This window comes from Camelus ferus, chromosome 30 (genome assembly GCF_009834535.1).
Source record: "Camelus ferus isolate YT-003-E chromosome 30, BCGSAC_Cfer_1.0, whole genome shotgun sequence".
NCBI lineage: Eukaryota > Metazoa > Chordata > Mammalia > Artiodactyla > Camelidae > Camelus > Camelus ferus.
The window spans coordinates 15,734,101-15,752,384 of record NC_045725.1 but is presented as its reverse complement, the minus strand read 5'-3'; the positions used below and the strand labels follow the sequence as shown (position 1 = coordinate 15,752,384).

Here is an 18,284-nt window from a genome sequence, read left to right as displayed (position 1 = left end):
TCAAAGAGGTATTATGAGGCAGTTACAGCATTCTCAACTGTTAAGAAGTTCTGGAGCAGCAAAGAAATATATAAGAATAAGGATAAGCACAGGGACATATACACAAGATCTTGTGGTAGCTCACAGCGAAAAAAAAAGTGACAATGAATATATGCATGTTCATGTATAACTGAAAAATTGTGCTCTACTCTGGAATTTGACACAACATTGTAAACTGACTATAACTCAATAAAAAATGTTAAAAAAAAAAAAAGAATAAGGATAAGAATAGCAACCCTTCTTGCAATCTTCATGGCTGTTCTGAGGATCAATGAAATTAATACATATGGCAGCATTTGGAAAGGTATAAATTTGAATACAAACGTAAAGAATTAGAATTATTATCATAGTAGAAAATCATATAAGCCTACACTAGACTGAGTCACTTAATTAGATGGGCAGTTTTCAGAATCCCACAAGTCCTGTGATCACGGAGTTTGTGGTCACATTGATGTTCCTGAACAGGAGACAGAGCAGCTGGGATGTAGCCTGGTCCTCAGGGTTGGCAGACAGTTAATCACAGGGGACCCCAGCATGGGTGCAGCTGCTTGATAATTGATACCCACATGAAGGAGAGGAGACTTCTCTGAGCAAGTGGTACCTCCATGCTCAAGAAAGAGCACGGGCTTCAGGGTAAACCAACCTGCTTCAAATCCTCACTCTGCCATCACCCATCGGGGGACTGGGGAAAAGTGACTCAACCTCCCTGAGCCTGGGGTTCCCTAACTGTTCACAAGCTCAATGATACCAGCATATTGGGCCTGATGATAAAAGCAAATGAGATGATGTGTGGGGGGCACTGAATGCCGGTGGGTACACACTAAGTGCTCAGTGCATGGCAGCAGGATTATTATCTAGTACCTTGGATGGGGCAAAGGGTGGAGGCTCGTGGGGGGCCATCGCCCTCCTCCACAGCAGGCATTTAGGCTCAGAGGGTATGTGACAGATTCCCCTTTTGGATGTACCCATTGCCTTATACCATGAGATCAGCCTTCCCCAATTCTGAAATAGTGAGACCCCAGCATGGAGCAATGGGGACACTGAAGCAAGATGACCCCTTGGTGGCATACAGAGCCACACACACGAGCACTCCTGCTTCTCAGAAAGGGGGATAGTTGCCCACAAATATCCACCCACACCAGCCTGGGTTCCAGAAAACCTTAAAAGAGGACTTCATCTGTGCTTCTCCCTTACCTCCCACCCAACTCTCCAGTCCAGCCTAGTGCCCAGAAGGAAGCCCCAGGAACTTCCCTCAGCCCTGGCCACTACGCAGAAGTTCAATCTAAGATGGGGACGTGGGTGCCAACTCTGGGGACTTAGTCCTGGAAAGACCTCATTCCAGCAGGACCATGGCTGTGACCCTTACAGGGTGAGGTAGAACAAGAGGCAAAGGGACACTCACACCCTCCACCACCCTGTCTATCCCACTGATTTGTCTGTCTCCTTCCAGCAGAAGATCAGCTTCATAAAGGAAGGGACTTTGGTCTGTTTTGTTCATCGCTATGTCCCGAGTGCCCAGACTCATGTCCAGTGTACACTAGGGGACCCGTCAACATGCACTGCTTGAACCTCTGAGAAGGTCCCGGTTACCTGGTTTCGTTTTTCATTCCCCAGCCATCCCGACACTTGTGAAACCAGAGCTCTTGGCCAGGGGCTATGCGGGTGCTCTCAAGATCTTCTACGCAAAAAGTCAATCTAGGAGGAAAAAGAAACCACCAGTGAAGCCAAAAGTCCAGGGGCGGGGTGCACATGGCTGTACCCCGCATCAGCCAGACGGTGCCTTCAGGATCTGGGGTGGATGGAGCAAGGAGAAAAGGGAAGTTTTCATCATGCCAATCCTGACTCAAGAAGCTTCAGAACTCTGCTGCTGCTACGAGCACTCTAAACTGTGTCTCACTTTGCCGTCTCCCACGATTCAGCTCATACAGCCTTTAATCCCACCCCTCCCCCTTCTCCCCTCTGCCTACCCAAAAGGCTGGCTGCTTTCAAGGCACAACCTCTCTGGAGGGTGTCCCGATTGTCCAAGACCTTACTAATCTAACCCTCCCTTGACCTCCCAATTTAATAAATAGGCACATCCCTGTATAAACGTTGCTTTTGTCATTTCCATTACTTCTTATGGCACAGAGTTCATTACGAAGGTTGTGTCCTATTCCAACACATTATATCCCGCCCTGAATAGCGTGTGGATTCCCGTGGACTGTAAGCTCCTTGAATGGAGGAACTCCAGGTGCTTCCAGCACAGTGTTCAGAAATATTCACTGACAAGTGTCACTGGAACTCAGCTGTGAGTCAACATCAAAGATTCAAGAAACAGACAACCAAGATCACAGGAAGAATCAGTGGGCCGATAACCATTTCAACTATAACTTAGAGCCAAACCCTGAGCGCTGCCCCAGCTTCGGTGGTGTGTGGTCAGCATGATCCTGTGACCGGTAGACGTGTGGGATGCCTGACCCTGATGCTTACCAGCAGGACAAAAGCCACATTCAGAACAGCTTTCAGAAGCTTTATCAGGAGCCCAGACAGCCCATAAACACCCACCACACTCATAATCAGGAAATACAAATGAGAACAGTAGGGGACCAATTCACACCCAATGGAAAGGCCAGAGTGTGCACCAAATGTAGGTGAGGAGGAAGGGGAGAGGGAGCTCTTACTCTGTGGCTAAGACTGAAAATTGGTCCAACCACTTTGGAGAGGGATTTAGTAATATCCGGTCCAGCTGGAGAATACATATACTATAGCCCAGTTATTCAACACACCCCAAAGAAGCCCTCACACACGCACACAAGTCAGATGTCCCAGGCTGTTCGTCTCAGCACTGTCTATGACTGCAAAAAAGCAGCAACGACTCAAAGGTTCAGCAGAACAATGGCGAAACTATTGCTTGCACGATGGCGGTTTACATGTAGGAGTTAAAGGAGAACAGACAAGATCTATACGTATTGGATAAACCTTACAAACAGTGTTGAATGGAGAAAAGCAACTTTTAAAGGGATAGGTCCACTCATGTAAATTTCAGAAGCAACCAAAACAATTCTATAGGTTGTTTATAGATACAAACAGAAGTAATGAAGGCATAAATACCATGAAGGAGGGAAACACACCAACAATAGTTAATGTCGGAAGATTAGTGCATTTGGTTTGGAGGGGGAGGAATCAGATGGGGGAGGGCCACAAAGGGGCTTCAACTCTCTTTCCAATGTTTTCCTTTTTAAAATCTTGTATCTGAAACCAATATGAAAAATGGTTTACATGTATTAAGTCTCGGTGGTTTATAAAATTTGAAATGTTTTATAAAAATGATCATCTTTCTTAAAAAAAGAAAAAAAAGATCATCTTTCTGCTACCACACATAGGTTCAGGCTGCACTTACAAGTGCCAAGGGAAGGGAGAAGACACACAATTATCCAGACCACAGCCTGGGTACTAACAGCTACCCCCCCCCCCGCTGGCACACCACCCCCCGCAACCCTGCTCCCTGCCCCAGTTCACAGGTTTCTAGACCAGAGTCACTCAGACAAGGGACCCAGGCCTCCACTCTCCTCTTGGCCAGCTACACCATAGGTGATGGATGGACACGGGACACGTGAAGACCTGCCATGGAGAAAACACCGGAGGACATGCACAGGGGATGGAGGCTGCTTCCCGCCGTCCCAACATGGCAGTGACCTCCCAGAGGTCTGCGGAAGGACTTGGCCAAGAAAACCTCCTTGCTAGACAGAGGTCTCCCAGGTTTCCCTGGCTTCCACGTAGACAGAAACTGCTCAGAGAGCCAAGGCACGGTTTTAGGGGCTGGTAAACAAAGGTGTGGATTTTTTGTGCAAGGCTTAGTCAGCAGACATGGGGAAAATGCCAGCTGGCATGGCACTGAGGAATCTCAGTTACTTGACATTAGGACCCCACCCATGTCCTTGAGTCGGAGCCTCCCAAGGACAGGTTTAATGCTCCGAAAATTGGATGCAAGGGAAACCAGGTCCCCCCTGCAGACCTCATTTGTGCAGGCTCCCTAGACTTGATAGCCTGGTTTGTTCTGAAAGGGAGTAAGCAAAGACTTTTGGTTGCATGGACCCCAGAGCGAGCAGATTAACAAGCAGCACTCCTAAAGAGCACTGTCCAGGAGAAGCTCCACTCCTCCAGGCTGACACAGGGCTTGGCAAACGGGACAAGGGCTGGATTCGAGCCCTCGCTGGCCCACCCCTTTCAGCTGAGGGCCTGTGATCAGGGCACAAGCTGCACAACAGTTGACAAGAGGCCTTGATCTGGAAATCACTTTTCTCTGCACGGGGTTTGAGGTTTTGCCAAATGCTCTAGATACAGAAGGCTGGAAGGTGCGTGCTAAGCAAAGGAAAGGATGCTGCCGAGCACACGCCTTCTGCTGACCATTGACACGGGACAGGAAAAGGGTCGTGGGGCACTTACTTCCGCTGGGTTTCCCCAGACTTGACCCGGATGCGCCTGACATTCAGCTCCCGCTCAGAGTTGCGGGGTTGAGTCAGGTAGCTGCGAAGCTCCTTCCACAGGCTGTACCAGGACTGAAATGTCCCCTCCCAAGTGAGTTTGATCTTCAGGAGGTCTCCCAGGTCCTCCTCAGTGTAGACAAGGAAGGTGTTGGTGGCATTCAGCCCGATCTGCTCCACTCTGTAAAGGGAGGAAAAAGCTGGTGTCAGTCCCCAGCCACCTGGAAAACTGCAGCACCACTTGGGGTGACACGATAGCAGCACTTGCCCCCAGCAGGTGAGAGAAATGAGAAGGAGGTCCCCCCCATGCCTGCCGCGTCCCACTAGCAGGACCAGGTGGGAGCGCAGCTCTGCTTCATGCAGACCTTGCCCATGGCACCCCAGCTTCTTATCAAAACCCTTCCTGGGGGAGACAGGAGCATCTCCCCATTTAGGCTACTTCCTAGGGGGGAATAGGACCAGGAAAGGACAGACATGAGAAAGCACAAAGAAGACACGTTTTCACTCAAGAATGTCCTCTTGCTCTCAGCCCACAGGCATCCTTCTCCCTCAGAGCTCCCAGCCCCTTCTGCCTATCCCTTTCACTTGGCACTTGGGGGAGGCTGCCTCACCCCATTTGTGTGCACAACTATGTGGGCATACAAGCCTGGTCCCCCCAGTCGGCCCCGAGCCTTGAAAGCGAGTCCTCTGATGACATTACTTTGCAATCTCAGCATTACTCAGCGTGGTGCTTTGCACCTTGTAAGTGCTCAGTGGCTGTGTACACATTGCTATGTGCCCCTCCCACAGAGAACTAAAAACGGGCCAGGGATGACGTTTATTAAGTTCCAAATTTCCTAAAGCCTCAGGAATCAGGCATTGTCTGAGATGAAACAGCAAATTCTCATGCTTCTGATTCATCCCAGGAGCTCCCTCCCAGAAACATTCTGAATCAAGGGCTCAGCAGAGGATATAAAGAAGAAGAGAGGAACCACGCATCTCCTCCCAGACTACACTCTCCTGCACTTGTCCGCCCGCGACTGCGCTCTCTCTCCTTCTCAAACCAACTTGTGCTCTGTCCTGGACCCAGCAAAGGAAACACATGACTTACATTTCCAAAGGCAGACTCTGGGAGTCTGCATTGGTGCCGTAAAGGGTGACATAAAAGGTGGGTTCGATTTCTCCCGCGTTCTTATAGCTGAAGACGTGGATTTTCATCTGATAATGATAAACTGCAGAGACAGCAGAATAAAGACATGTGTGAGCCTGGCTTGTCATCATAGGGCACCCTGACCCAAACTGAGTCACCCAGCACAGTGAGTTTTTAGGGACTGACATCCTCTGGGTCTAGCCCAGCCTCTACCTCCCTCTGATCTCGTTCTGCTTGATGGTCTGAGAGGTCACTGCAGTGCAGAAGAAGGAGCCCTAAACTTGGGGTTTAGGGGAACCTTTGGGGGATTCTGACCTAGATACTTTCCAGCTGTGTGACTTTGAATTAAAAACCAAGGTATTAACCTCTTGAGCCCCAACCTCCTCATGTGTAAAATAACATCCATAATACCCACAAAACCTTCTGGTTTTATAACACGTTATAAAAATGCAAGGCATCATTTTGATCTCTTGTTGGTCCTACCTCAAACTATGTTGACAATCAAGTGAGAAAACAAATATGGAACAGCTTTGAAAAGCTAAATGCAAGATAGAAATTTAAGATACTGATATCGTGATCCTAGAGTGATGCTTCCCACCACAAAAGAAGTCCCCATTGTTAATTTTTTGAAGATTAACTTTACTAGGGCATGCACAACATAACCAGATTTGCAATGACTTAAATTAACTGCTGGAATGTGTCCTGTTCTACAACGTGGTATTTAGAAGGAGGAAAAAAAATAAAGCTCCTCCCCCAGGGCGACGTGGATGGGGACCGAGGTTACCTCTGAAAGGCATGCCCGCCCGGGTTTTTAGGTACATTTTGCTGTTCCTCTTGTTCCTCGTTTTCTTGGCGTTGTAGCCAATGCTATTACAACGGTTCTTCCGGCAACTGAGACAGATGCCCTTTTTGAAGCGGTTGGAGTCCGTGCACTGGAACGCGAAGCTCGGCTTGTCCTGGTTCACCAGGGAGTCGACAAAGAGGTACACGGCCCGCTCGTGCTCACACTTCACCCCCTCTGCGATTGCTGGGGGAGGGAGAGACGGAGACCGTCAGCACGAGCTGCTCCTGTGGGATTGGCCCCCTCGGTCAGTAAGTACCGAACACCTCGTCGGTGAGAACTGCATTGCATGTCGCTGTTCGTACGCTTGTTTGTGCAATTCTTAACCCTTGCCCAGTGATGTGCTCTCAGTAGGACTGAAGGCCAGTCCTGCCACTCAACTGCTTGCCCTCCAGGTAGGAAGACAGCTCTGAGTCATACAAAGCAATAAAGAGCAAGAACGAACACAGGACAAGCACTTAAACAGGGTGATGGAGACCAGTTGTGCAGCAGAAGCCACTGTGCCCTGATAGAGTTGTGTGGTCACAAAATGCTGGAAATGGATCAGATGCTAAACATCATCTAGTCCAGGGCTCAGCAAACTAGGACTTGCAGGCCGGACCCCTTGTCGTAAAGTTTTATGAGACCATAGCCACGCTCTTTCGTATACCTATTGTCTCTGGCTGCCTCCACGTTATGGCAACAGAATGGAGGTGTTGAAACAGAGGCCATATGGCCTTCAAAGCCTAAAATTATTTACTAGCTGTCTTTTTAAGAAAATGTTTGCCAACCTCATTCTAGTCTAATTCTTTCAATTATAGATTATGACCCTAATGCCCTTAGAGGTGAAGTAATTTGCTCAGGGTCATGCAGTCAGTTGTTTGCAAAGTTAGGGCTATAATTTGGATTTTTCTGGTCCATAGTACATCATTATGCCTTATAACCAGAGGCTAAAGCCAATAGTTTCAGTAAATCCTGGCAACTTAAGGAAAATTTGTCAAAGCCACCTGTACCCCTTTCCCACTTACACCACCAACCTTAAGAAATGCCATCATCTGATTCCCCCTGAGGCGGGGCTGAACTCCTCTTGCAAGGACCCCCATGCCCTGCAGGGTCTATTTGGATATTATCATATTGGGAGAGGGCAACTTAAGACTGAGTGACAGAGTGGGACATCCAAAGAGCAGAGCATCAGAGTGGAGACAGCCAGCCAGGGCCAAGACTTAGAGATGCTGTCAGATGCAAGGCAGTGAACAAAGGAGAAACCCAGCCCATCAGTTTCAGCAGCAAAAATTCAGTTTGGCCCAAGTCAGCTGGGAAAAGGCTTAGGCATTCAGGAAGATAAATGATAAGTGAATGGAGAAAGCATCTTGATTATACTTCTTTAAAATGTCATAAAAAATTAAATTATAGTGCATCCATGCTAAAGAATATTATACAGCCTTTAAAAAGAATAAGGGGGAGGGTAGAGTTCAGTGGTAGATTGCGTGCTTAGAATGCATGAGGTCGTGGGTTCAATCCCCAGTGCCTCTATTAAAATAAATAAATAAAACTAATTATCCCCCCCGAAAAGAGAACAATAAAAAGAATAAGGTAAGTAGATCTGTGTGCTCTGATGTCTAAGAATATCCATAATCTATATTAGGGCTGAAAAAGCAAAGTTGCAGAATAATGTGACTTTTAAAAATATCACACACACACACACACACAAATGTGCAAAACAAAAAGACTGGAAGGATACACACACAATTGCTTACATTGGCTACCTGTGGAGAGTGAAAGCAGGAGTGGGAGGTGAGGGGTATTTTTACGTTTTGCTCTGTGCAATTCTACAATGCTTGGTTTTTCCCCCAAGGAACATGTATTTCTTTTGTTATAAAACAAAACTGATCAATAATAACTATGACCTTAAAGCGTAAGAAGGCAGAGCAAGGACCATGGGAAGGCTGTCAATACGCTTGCAGGGTGATGCGCTGTAGGATGAACAGTGCTGGACGGCCACTGTGGTGGGGAAGTGGGAATAGTGAAATGGATGTTGTAGGGAGTACTAACAGCTCTGGCTGATTTAGGAGGAGATGTGATAAGAGAGTCAAAACAAATGAGAAGGAACTCACTTCCATATGCAATTGACCCCAAGACATCATTGAGTCCACAGCCCGGCTGGAAGTCACCCCCGTTGGGGTAGATGTCAATGTGACCCACAGGCATCTGAATCCCAATACTCAAGCCAAAGGAGCGCGTGTAGGTGTGCAGGACATCCACGAAGTCCGCATCGTCAGGGGACAGCCTCTTGTGGATGTCCACTCCTTCAAACATGGGCCCAGCAGGATCCAGACCTGCAGCAGAAGAAGGAGCCAAGACCCGCTGTGTCAGGGGCACCGAGGCAACGAGTTGTGATGGAAAGCTCAGTCGGCGAGTCAAGATGAAGACATCCCTGCCCTGTGAATCGTGATCAGTGTGGTGCCCGCTGGAGAGGTATTTATGCTTTCTTCTGAAGCCTTCACCTATCCTGACAACTCGCTGGCTCAGTAAACTGGCCACAATGTTCAGCGGACACCTGGCTCTGAGGACACCTGCCAGAACTGGAGCAGTTCTAGAAAGAACACGGGCTGGCTGAGACTAAGCCACTTCTGCCATTTATTCTGCCACTGAGAGCCTTCACAGCCTTAATTTTAGCATAAGTTTGACAGAATAACTAAGCTACCTACCCTTCTGGAGGGAAGACTCATTCTCCCCAAACTGAGCTCGTTGTATTTGGACTTAACTCTTTCCCTTCCTTTAGTTCTGAATCAAGCCTGGGGTAGATAGTAAGAGAGAGGGTACCCCAGCCACACTGAGCATCCATATTCCACGCCTCCAGGATGCCTTGCTTTTGCAGCCGCAAAAAGAAACCTTTTCGCCTGCAAATGTTCTGCATTGACAGGCAAGCAACACTGCAGAGAACACAGGTTCTCACATTTGATACAGCACGAATATCTCTGGGGAGCTTCTTACCAGTTCAGATTCTGCTGTGGAGCTATGAAAAACTCGGGAAGGACGCACAAACCCCTGTATTATCTGTTACCTGTGTGTACGTGTGATAGGGAGGAGGGCAGGGCAGGAACTGGGAAGACAGTGACAAGAAGAGATACTTTCACCATCTTTCAGCCTTGAAACCACATGAATGTAAAACCACTCCAAAAATAAAAAGAATTTGCAAAGCATAAAATGCAGATTCCCCGACCCCTGAGAGATTCTGATTGGTAGATCCGGTGCGAAGCCCAGAAATATGGGTTTAATCCCCAGGTGATCCTAAAAATAGCTGGTCTGTGGACCTGATTTTGAAAAACAGCTCCATGCTTGAGTACAATCTATAGAATGGAAACTTAATGTCTCAATTCACACAGATCGTGTGAGCTGTTAAGAGACTAAGTGCTTGTCAGTGTAAATACTTCCTACTATCATGAAGCTTAAGTAACCATTGGAGCTGGATTCATCCTAACCTACAAGGCTCTTTGTTTGCCCTACAGACACAGAGAGAGGACCTGGAGAAAGTTAAGAAAAGATTACATGCAGAAGAGGAAGGGGATTTGGTTAGTCTAGAACCACAGTTCTCAACTGGGAGGGATTTTGCAATATTTGGCAATGTCTTGAGACATTTTCTGTTGTTACGGTTGAGGGTGAGGGAGAGAAGAAACTGCTAACATCTAACACATAGAGGCTAGGGATGCAGATAAACATCTTACAAGGCACAGGTCAGTTCCCACACAACCATTATCTGGTCCCAAATGTAAATAGTGCCGAGGTTGAGAAGCCCAGATATGGAAACACCAAGGGAGGGAGGAGGTATGACCAAGAACAGAGTTGTGAAAGCAGGAGACGGGAAACAGAACAGTGTTCCCCAGACCCCAGCGCGATGAAACCAGGAAACACACTGTCAAACTAGAGATGGGGTAATTTTAGGATAAACAAAAGGCAGGGCTGTTGTCCAGAGTAGACAGGAAACTTGTAGAACTCACTTGTCATGAGAACTGGTAGAGACTAAAACGCGAAATCGTTTCTAGAGAAGTTTAGGAAAACGTATGAATGACGGAGGCAGAAAGGGAGCCCAGGCTGCCTGGGGGCTCATCTCTGGCCCAGGACCCAAAAGAAAGATGGCACAAATAGGGGGGCCTCCCAGAGTAGCCCAGAATGACTTCTCATTGGTTGCAAGGACCACGATACTGACACAGGCAGCCTCTCACCGTGTCCCCTGGAATAAAAGAAAGAAGGAAAGAAGGAAGGAAGGAAGGAAGGAAGGAGGGAAGGAAGGAAGGAAGGAAGGAAAGGAAGGGAAGAAAGGAAGGAAGGAAGGAAGGAAGGAAGGAAGGAAGGAAGGAAGGAAGGAAGGAAGGAAGGAAGGAAGAAGGAAGAAAGAAAAAGAAAGAAAGAGAGAGGAACATTCTGCTTTGCAGCCAGTGAGAGAGGGGCTCTTGTATTGGTGAACAAAAGTCTCCACCAGACGGTCAGTGCCATGGAAACCAAGCTGGGCTGGAGGAATGCAGGCGGCTGACGGGTCTTCTCGAAAGGCCGGCTGGCAGGCAGGCTGACCCAACCTGACACACAGCCAGGACCCGCGGACTCTGGGGACAAGTTGCACAATTCACTTGTTAACTAAGAATGGGAGGGTGAACGTATCCCCTCCAAAAAGAGAAGTTGGAGAATCACCGCTTCCTTTCAGTCAGATTCCTCCAAAGGTGTCCTGTCCAGTAAATGGAACACACACAGGCATGCACACGCATACACACTCTTGTATGCACATGAACACACACAGGGAAAGAGCAGGGCAGAGCCTGCTGCACTACAACAGCGACCTCATCTCTCCCAGCGGAACAGCAGCAGCGTGGTGCAGGGGTGAGGTGCACGCTCTGGAATCCAACGGCCTGGGTTCGAATCCCAGTCCTGCTCCTCGGCATGCAAGACGTGGGGCCCGTTACTTAAGCACTGAGTCCTAGTCTCCCCGTCTGTAAAATGAAGCCCAAAAGATCCTCTTGCCCAGATGCTGTGCGGCTTAGAGATGGTGTGAAGTACCACTCGCTGGGTGCTTGACAGTTGGTCGTATCTAGCCCGGAGCCTGCAGGGTGGACATGTAACTCATGTTTCTTGAATGTACAGATGAATCTGCTTGCTTATTTATTTATAGCTCACAAGACACAAGTTTAATTAGAAATATACGACCTCTTCCTCAGTGTATCACGGAATTCCCTCAGAAGCCTAAGAAGGTAAAACTCCAGCAACCCCAGTCCACAGCTCTCCGATCCGAGCAAGGCTGGGGTTCAGGTACCCCCCGCAGGCCCAGGTGAAGGACCTCTGCGGGCCTCTGGATAAAAACATCACTGGCCTCAGGACCCCACGCAAGCTGCCGTCTCTGCTCCTCTTACCAGTCAGGACCACCGGGTTCCCAGACCCTGGGAAGTCTGGGGAGAGGGCACAGGCTTCCCCCATCAGACATGCGCAGCAGCGTGAGTCAGGTCAGCCAAATACCCTCTGAGGTGCTGCCTGGCAACTGGACAGAGGCCGCTCCCTCCTGTCATGCTCACCCCGGGGCCCCCACTCCACAGAGAAAGGCCAGAGGGAAACGCTGTGCGCAGGACACGGCGGCCTGACGCTCCTTGCAGACGGCTGATTAGCATTCTGTCCGCAAAGCCCGCATCTCAGCAGCTCCCACCCAGACAGGCCGGGGGAAGAACTGGAACACGCCCACCAGCCCCACCACATTTCAGATTTAGAAACAGGGAGAGGGAGGAGCTGCAGCTTGTCCTTGTTGCCAAGGACACTCCGGCCCCGGCACTCTGGTAGGGATCTGGCGTTCTGGTGGGGACCTCGTGTGTGCTGCAGTCCCAGCACAGCTGGCCTGGCTCTGCAACGCCACGCCTCTCCCTGGGGGCTGGGAGGGGCGCCCAGACAGCGGAACCCACAGGGGCTGAGGCCGAACCAAAGGGTTTGCTCCAGCAACGGGTTAATGAGCAGTCACGTGTGGCCGGACGATCACTGCCCGTTAGACAGTGCAGGCCAATTGATAATTTAAAAAAAAAATCCATCTGTCCTGATAATTTAAAAAAAAAAAACAAAACGCTCTCAAGCTGTGCTGAATCACATAGTTGGATTTAGAGGAGTGTGTGTGTACTCATTAGACCTAACCCTGGGGACAATGGTTGGAGGAAGGTCACTAAAACGTCACAAATATATATATTTTTTCTTTCTTTTTTCTTTTTTCTTTACTTTTCCTTTTTTCCACAAATAAAAATATATATATATATTCACAAATGTATATATTTTTAAATGTACCTTACCAGCTTGTTGCTGAAACCTGAAATTCTACCTTTACTAAATCATTCTTTAGCTAAGAACTTCCTTCTACCTGAGTCCTGTTTCAAAACGAAAACATTGCCGGGAAAGAAATTAACTCTTTCCTTTAGGTTGCACCTTTAATATGTGGGAGGTGAGGGAGAAACTGGGAGAGCAGACAAATAAAAGAATCTCGGAAGGGGGTAAAAGCTCAGGGCAACAAATTTGCCCTTAATTTTCACCTCACAGAAGCCATATTGCGTGTGTGTGTTTGAGGGGGCCCCACACTGGGAAAGAAAATCCTTCCCAGTTTTTGTAATCATTAAATGATCTAATGATTTAAATCAGACTCTCACATCAAAAGGTCACCAAGATGGAAAATCCGATATTCTATTGACAACCTGGGTACCAATATCAGAAATGTCTCTTTAATGACATAGTTTAACCACTGTTCCTAAACAGGTAGTTATCCCTGATAAGAATGCCAGCTAAACATTGGAAAGAGGACGTTGGCGGGTGAAATACGAACTAGAATTCAACCACAGTCCACCACTCATTCCTCTCCCTTGAGGTCCTGGGGTACGATGGGCAGAGGCTGGAAGAGAGCACCAGTTCACAGGCCAGGCTCGGCCCCAGCTCTGCCCTTGAGTCTTATGTTTGCCCCTGGGTGTTACCTCACCTGCTGGACTAGAACAGTGGTTTTCAAACTGTGCTCCCTGATGCTCTGGGACCCTGAGACCCCTCCGGAGAAGGGAGAGGCCCAAGTAACAAGGCTAACACTGCCCACAAATGCCCAGCTTCACCCAAAACACCTCCTCTATGTGCTTCATAGACTGGGGTCCTGCTCAAGTTCAATCTGCAAAAAGGGCTCTTGACTAAAAGGAAAATTTGAAAAGCCCTGGGTTAGATGTTCCCTAGGTGTCTCCCAAAGCTAACCCTCTACGGCTCACTCCAGCTGCCTCTCTGGGTGCACTCTGGTTCAGAAAAGCCAGGTGGGCGCAGCGGCCGAGGGAGCTCTGGCATCAGCTGTCAGCGGAGGAAGCAGAGCTTACCTGTGATTCTGCCCACAGTGCCTTTCACGAAGTTGCCCGCGTATCCAGCCACGTGAGCGCCAAGGCTGTAGCCAATCAAGTGAACATTCCCGAGAGAAAAGTCATCCTGCCCCTGCAGAAAGTCACAGGAGTGTGTGAGTGAAGAGTGTGGTCCTGAGCCTGCAGGGACACCACCAATTCAATGTCAATCATGCCGGGAAAGAGACATGGGAGCCGGGGCATGGCTGGCACTGCTGATGGTGCCACACAGATGGGATACAGCCAGGTAAGGGGAGATGAAAAGGACTTGGTGGCACTTCAAATGCCAAGCGCTGGGGACAGGGTGGAGGTTGTGACTAGGAGCTGCATACCTGAACTTTCCCCTACATGTTCCTGTTTTTTCTGGCAGTATCCAAGGGGGGAGTGGGGAGGGGAGGGGTGGCAGTGTGGAGGTCAAAGCCACCAGACTCACTGGAAATTAAGTGCCACCCACAGCCCGCCGCAGGGTACTTCCTGCCTGCCCTCTTAGGCCCAGGAGCTGCCGATCTCCTCACCACAAGCCCACCTGGGACCCCAGAGTCATGGGCACTCACACAGGTACCCAGACAGGTATACCCAGTCAGGGCACTCAGCTGGGGGCACGAGGAGGCGGGGATTTGACCCACAGCTCAGCAACCAAGCTCAACAAAACTACCTAAGCAGAGGACTGAGGGACTGTTCAAGAATCCTGACCAGAACTCGGCCAGAATTCACCAGATTCCCTGGACTTTTCTAAGGAAGGTCATTGCCCAGATAATTGGGTCACTTTGCCAGTCTCCTGTTAAGCCCACTGACCGTAGGCACATCATTAACCTATAAAAGGGAAATTTTATAGGACCTCAAGATCTGTTTTCCATACATATTTTATGCAAGGCATTAGGCTGCATTTGTTTGAACCAACACTTCCCACCCTCAGTTCAGCCACCCTTCAGATGCAAGAGCAGACTTCAGTAGGTATCTAAGATTACCAGCTGGTCCAAGCTCCTGACCGTTCCCAACCTGAGGGCATCAGCAAGTAACAATCTATAAGGCAAATTTTCTCCACACAAGTTAAAGTAACAAGAAAAACCCAGAAATGCATCAATAATGAGAAAGCTTTCTAGAAGTCCCAGCTTCCAAGTATTTCAAGCAATACTTCATTCAGTAAAAATTTGAATCTCAAAGTTATTCTCAGACCTCTGAAGTTCACTGTAACAGCCTGATCTATTTCTTAAGAGGATTCGGGTTCAAGGTCCCACTCATGAAAGATGGACTCCCTTTGGTCCCATTACCTGCAGCCAGTCAAGCATCTTTGCAATGCTGTGTCCCACCTCCCTTGTGTTATTGACTGCATCTCTGTAAAGCTGGTGAGCCAGAGGAAGCCAGTCCACCACCACGATGTTGGCTCCTTTCTCTCTTGTCTGCAGGGCTGACACGAGTGTGTAGAGCCAACTTTCAAACATGCCACTCATCTGCAGAGAAAAGGGGACATTTAACAAATATTCTTCTTCTGGGTTTCAGAAATCCTCATGAATATGGAATTCAGCTCCATGAACCTCTCTAAAGCCACTTCCAGGACTTTCACCTTGGCTACCCAGGCTCCAAACACTTGCACATGAGCAGGGCCAGCCACAGACAGGATTGCTACATGGGTGTTTGTTTTCCATTGCTCTTTACATCTTCAGTTTTTCCCATCAAAACTTTCAGAGCAGGTGTCCTCTGCTGCTGTCCCACTGACCGATAAGACCACTATATGAGATACATATTGATGGCGATGCTGGCCTTAGGTTAGCCTGAGTCTTGGTCACAGTAAGGCAAGTAAGTAGCCTGCCCCATCATTCAAAAGCAGCTGAGAAGTATTGCCCCGGAGAGTTAGTTTCTCTCTCGGAGATGCAGGGAGATGCTCTCTTAGGCAAATGCAGAGTTAACTAATGACCCCTTCCCACAACCCATTTCTGCCATCCATCTTGACCCCAGAGTAAGGAAGATCGGTCTCTGGAATGCCAAATTAGAACTCAGAACACATTTTCCCACAGAAACAAAGTATAAATGGTGACCATGTCCAGTTGTAAACCTATCCACAAGTACATTATTAGATAAAGAGATTTTCTGTGCCTCGCCTGGGAACCCAAACGCCATTTACAATCCTGCTTCTATGGGAAACTGCTGTTCCAAGTTCCAAGCAGATTACAAAAGAACTTTCTGGAATGCAAGCCATTTATAAGTGGCAGGCAGTTTGTATTTGCATTTTGACAGCGGGCCTTTAAAAAGGTTCGAATGCATGATTCTAATCATAGGCTGTAGAGTGAGGATGGCTGGACAGGCCCTTAATCATCTCTTCAATTACGGTACATAGGTAGGCGCCTCCTACCCCCTCCGCCAGGCCTGACCCAGCCATTGGTGATAGACCTAAAGAACCAGAAAGCATGTAACGGATATGAATTTCTCATCATTCAGAGGAGGAATGTCCCCTCCCAATTAGCCCAGGCAGAAATCTCTCACTTAATAGCACCATTTTCCTCCAGACTGCCATTATATAAGTGAACAAATCCCTCAGTGGTCAAAAGCTTCCGAGGCTGAGCGCTAAAGTCCTTTTTTTGTTGAAGTTTGTCATGGGCCTTTCAACGTGAATTGCTCAGCTAGGGCACATAAAGACCCCAATGCCTTTAAACGGAGCCATCTCTATACAAACACCAGGGCACCATGCCAGCCATGGCCAGCCATCCAGGCCAGCTGGCTCCTCACAGTCTCTCTGAGCCAGTCAAGCTGCTTCAGTGTAGCTCAGCTCCTACGGAGGGATGGCCCCCGCGAGGCGGTGGTTGACCAATGTAATTAAGTGTAATTAGAGGGCCCCTTAAGAGCCAGTGGAGCTGGGCTGCTGCCCTCAGGAGAGCCACTTTCTGAAAGCCCGCTGTGTGCCAGCGTTAAATACCACCCTGCTGGAGTCCAGATTGCCCCCTCAGCGAAGTGCCCATTACATTCTTCACAGCTGTCTGAAATACAAGCAGCCCACAAGAAAAGAGGGGGAGAGAGAGTGGAATCTGGAAGCACCAGTATTCTTTTTAATTGACCAAAACAAAGGAAACCAAATCTCATGTAAAGCCATAGAGATCCCTCCCCCGGGCTCACCGTCCATCCATGAATGATGAAAAAAGTTTTGGCTGTCACATTGAAGCCGCAGTCTTCTAAGGGCTGCTTGTGGCCGAGAGAGAGGTGGCATCCTTCGTGGTCTGGGTCCTCAGAGGTGCGGAGGTTAAATCTCACAGGGGGGTTGGCGGCAGCTGGTACATCACTGGATTTGTGGAGCTCATCTGGGGAGAAAGACCAGAGCATGGGTATCACGAGCAGGCTGCGGCGGTGAGAGATCTGGGGTCTAGTTCTAGTCCACGTTTGAGCAAGTGACTTAACCTGTCCGGGTTTCAGAATGTTTCCTCCTCCCCTCCCAGAAAGGTTGCAAAGATGTCATAAAAGGGACGTCTTATCAATATTTAAGAGTATTAATTAGTCACTAGTATCAATTACTGTGAATCTGAAAAAAATAAGTCTCTCTTGTTTTTTTTTCTCTGCCCTATCCAAATGAGTTATCCTTCCTTCTCTCAAATTACTACTTTCAGAGTATGGGTCCTCAATTCTTTTCTTGAAATACTTGAGACCCATCGAGGTTCAGAATTCAGAAATGTTTAGATTTTAGAAAGACATTATGGTATATATAACATCTATTATATAACACCCCCAATGGGGTATGGGGGCACTCCACATGAATCTAACACATCAATAATATTTCTGCAGGGAAATACATGGCTACTCACACTCAAGGGCAAAAAAAAAAATTTTACAAATATCCTCCTGTCAGTTCAGGTCAGTTTTTGCTGCCAAATGAGTAAGAGTTCAGGTCAGGTAAGGCCAGGTCTTGCTGCCAAACTAGTTACCGAACACATGTTTCAATTTTGAAAGATCTGGATCTTGGAATTGGAGGTAAGAAGCTGTTGACCTGTTATGCAGTGGGCTTCCCGTAGTGCTCTGGTCTCGACTCCAACACTTACTTCAAAGACTTTGTGCATCCTCAGTGCTCCTGGCAGTACCAGACATGTGCCTGGCATTCTTTTAGCCTGCTAAATAAATTATTGAAGCCATGGGGAAGCTCGTAGGAGCAGCAAAATCTCTCCTTTCAGATCCTCTGCACCCACACAGTGCCGTCTAGGAGATGGCCCTAGTCCCAAAACACAGCCAATGTCACTGATGGTCCCTACGGCCTTGTAACACTAGGTACTGCCATCACACTATTTCAGAAGGTCACAAATGAACCCCATCAAGCACCCTTCCAACCATCCTGGAAACCAGCTTAATAACCAGCTAGGAAATTAGAAATCAAACTCTTCTGTCACCCAGAAATCAGGGGGAAAGATAACACATGATCATCCCAGGAGCTCAACGAATACCAGAGTTAAGAAGCAAATGGAGTCAGGGAGAGATCAGAG

General features: G+C 48.2%; 1 protein-coding gene across 3 annotated transcripts in view; it reads right to left on the bottom strand.

The window, feature by feature from the left end:
- LIPG (lipase G, endothelial type) overlaps positions 1–18,284 on the bottom strand; it is a 50,630-nt gene that overhangs the window by 2,744 nt on the left and 29,602 nt on the right. For all 3 annotated transcript variants that reach the window (XM_014553461.2, XM_032470533.1, XM_032470534.1), the window contains 8 exons: positions 16,936–17,117; positions 15,099–15,278; positions 13,810–13,921; positions 8,566–8,787; positions 6,416–6,658; positions 5,593–5,713; positions 4,465–4,683; positions 1,630–1,734 (listed from right to left, as the gene is read on the bottom strand). In XM_014553461.2, the coding sequence (XP_014408947.1) occupies positions 1,630–1,734; positions 4,465–4,683; positions 5,593–5,713; positions 6,416–6,658; positions 8,566–8,787; positions 13,810–13,921; positions 15,099–15,278 (1,202 nt within the window). In that variant the 5' untranslated portion in view covers positions 16,936–17,117. The remainder of the gene's footprint in view (positions 1–1,629; positions 1,735–4,464; positions 4,684–5,592; positions 5,714–6,415; positions 6,659–8,565; positions 8,788–13,809; positions 13,922–15,098; positions 15,279–16,935; positions 17,118–18,284) is intronic.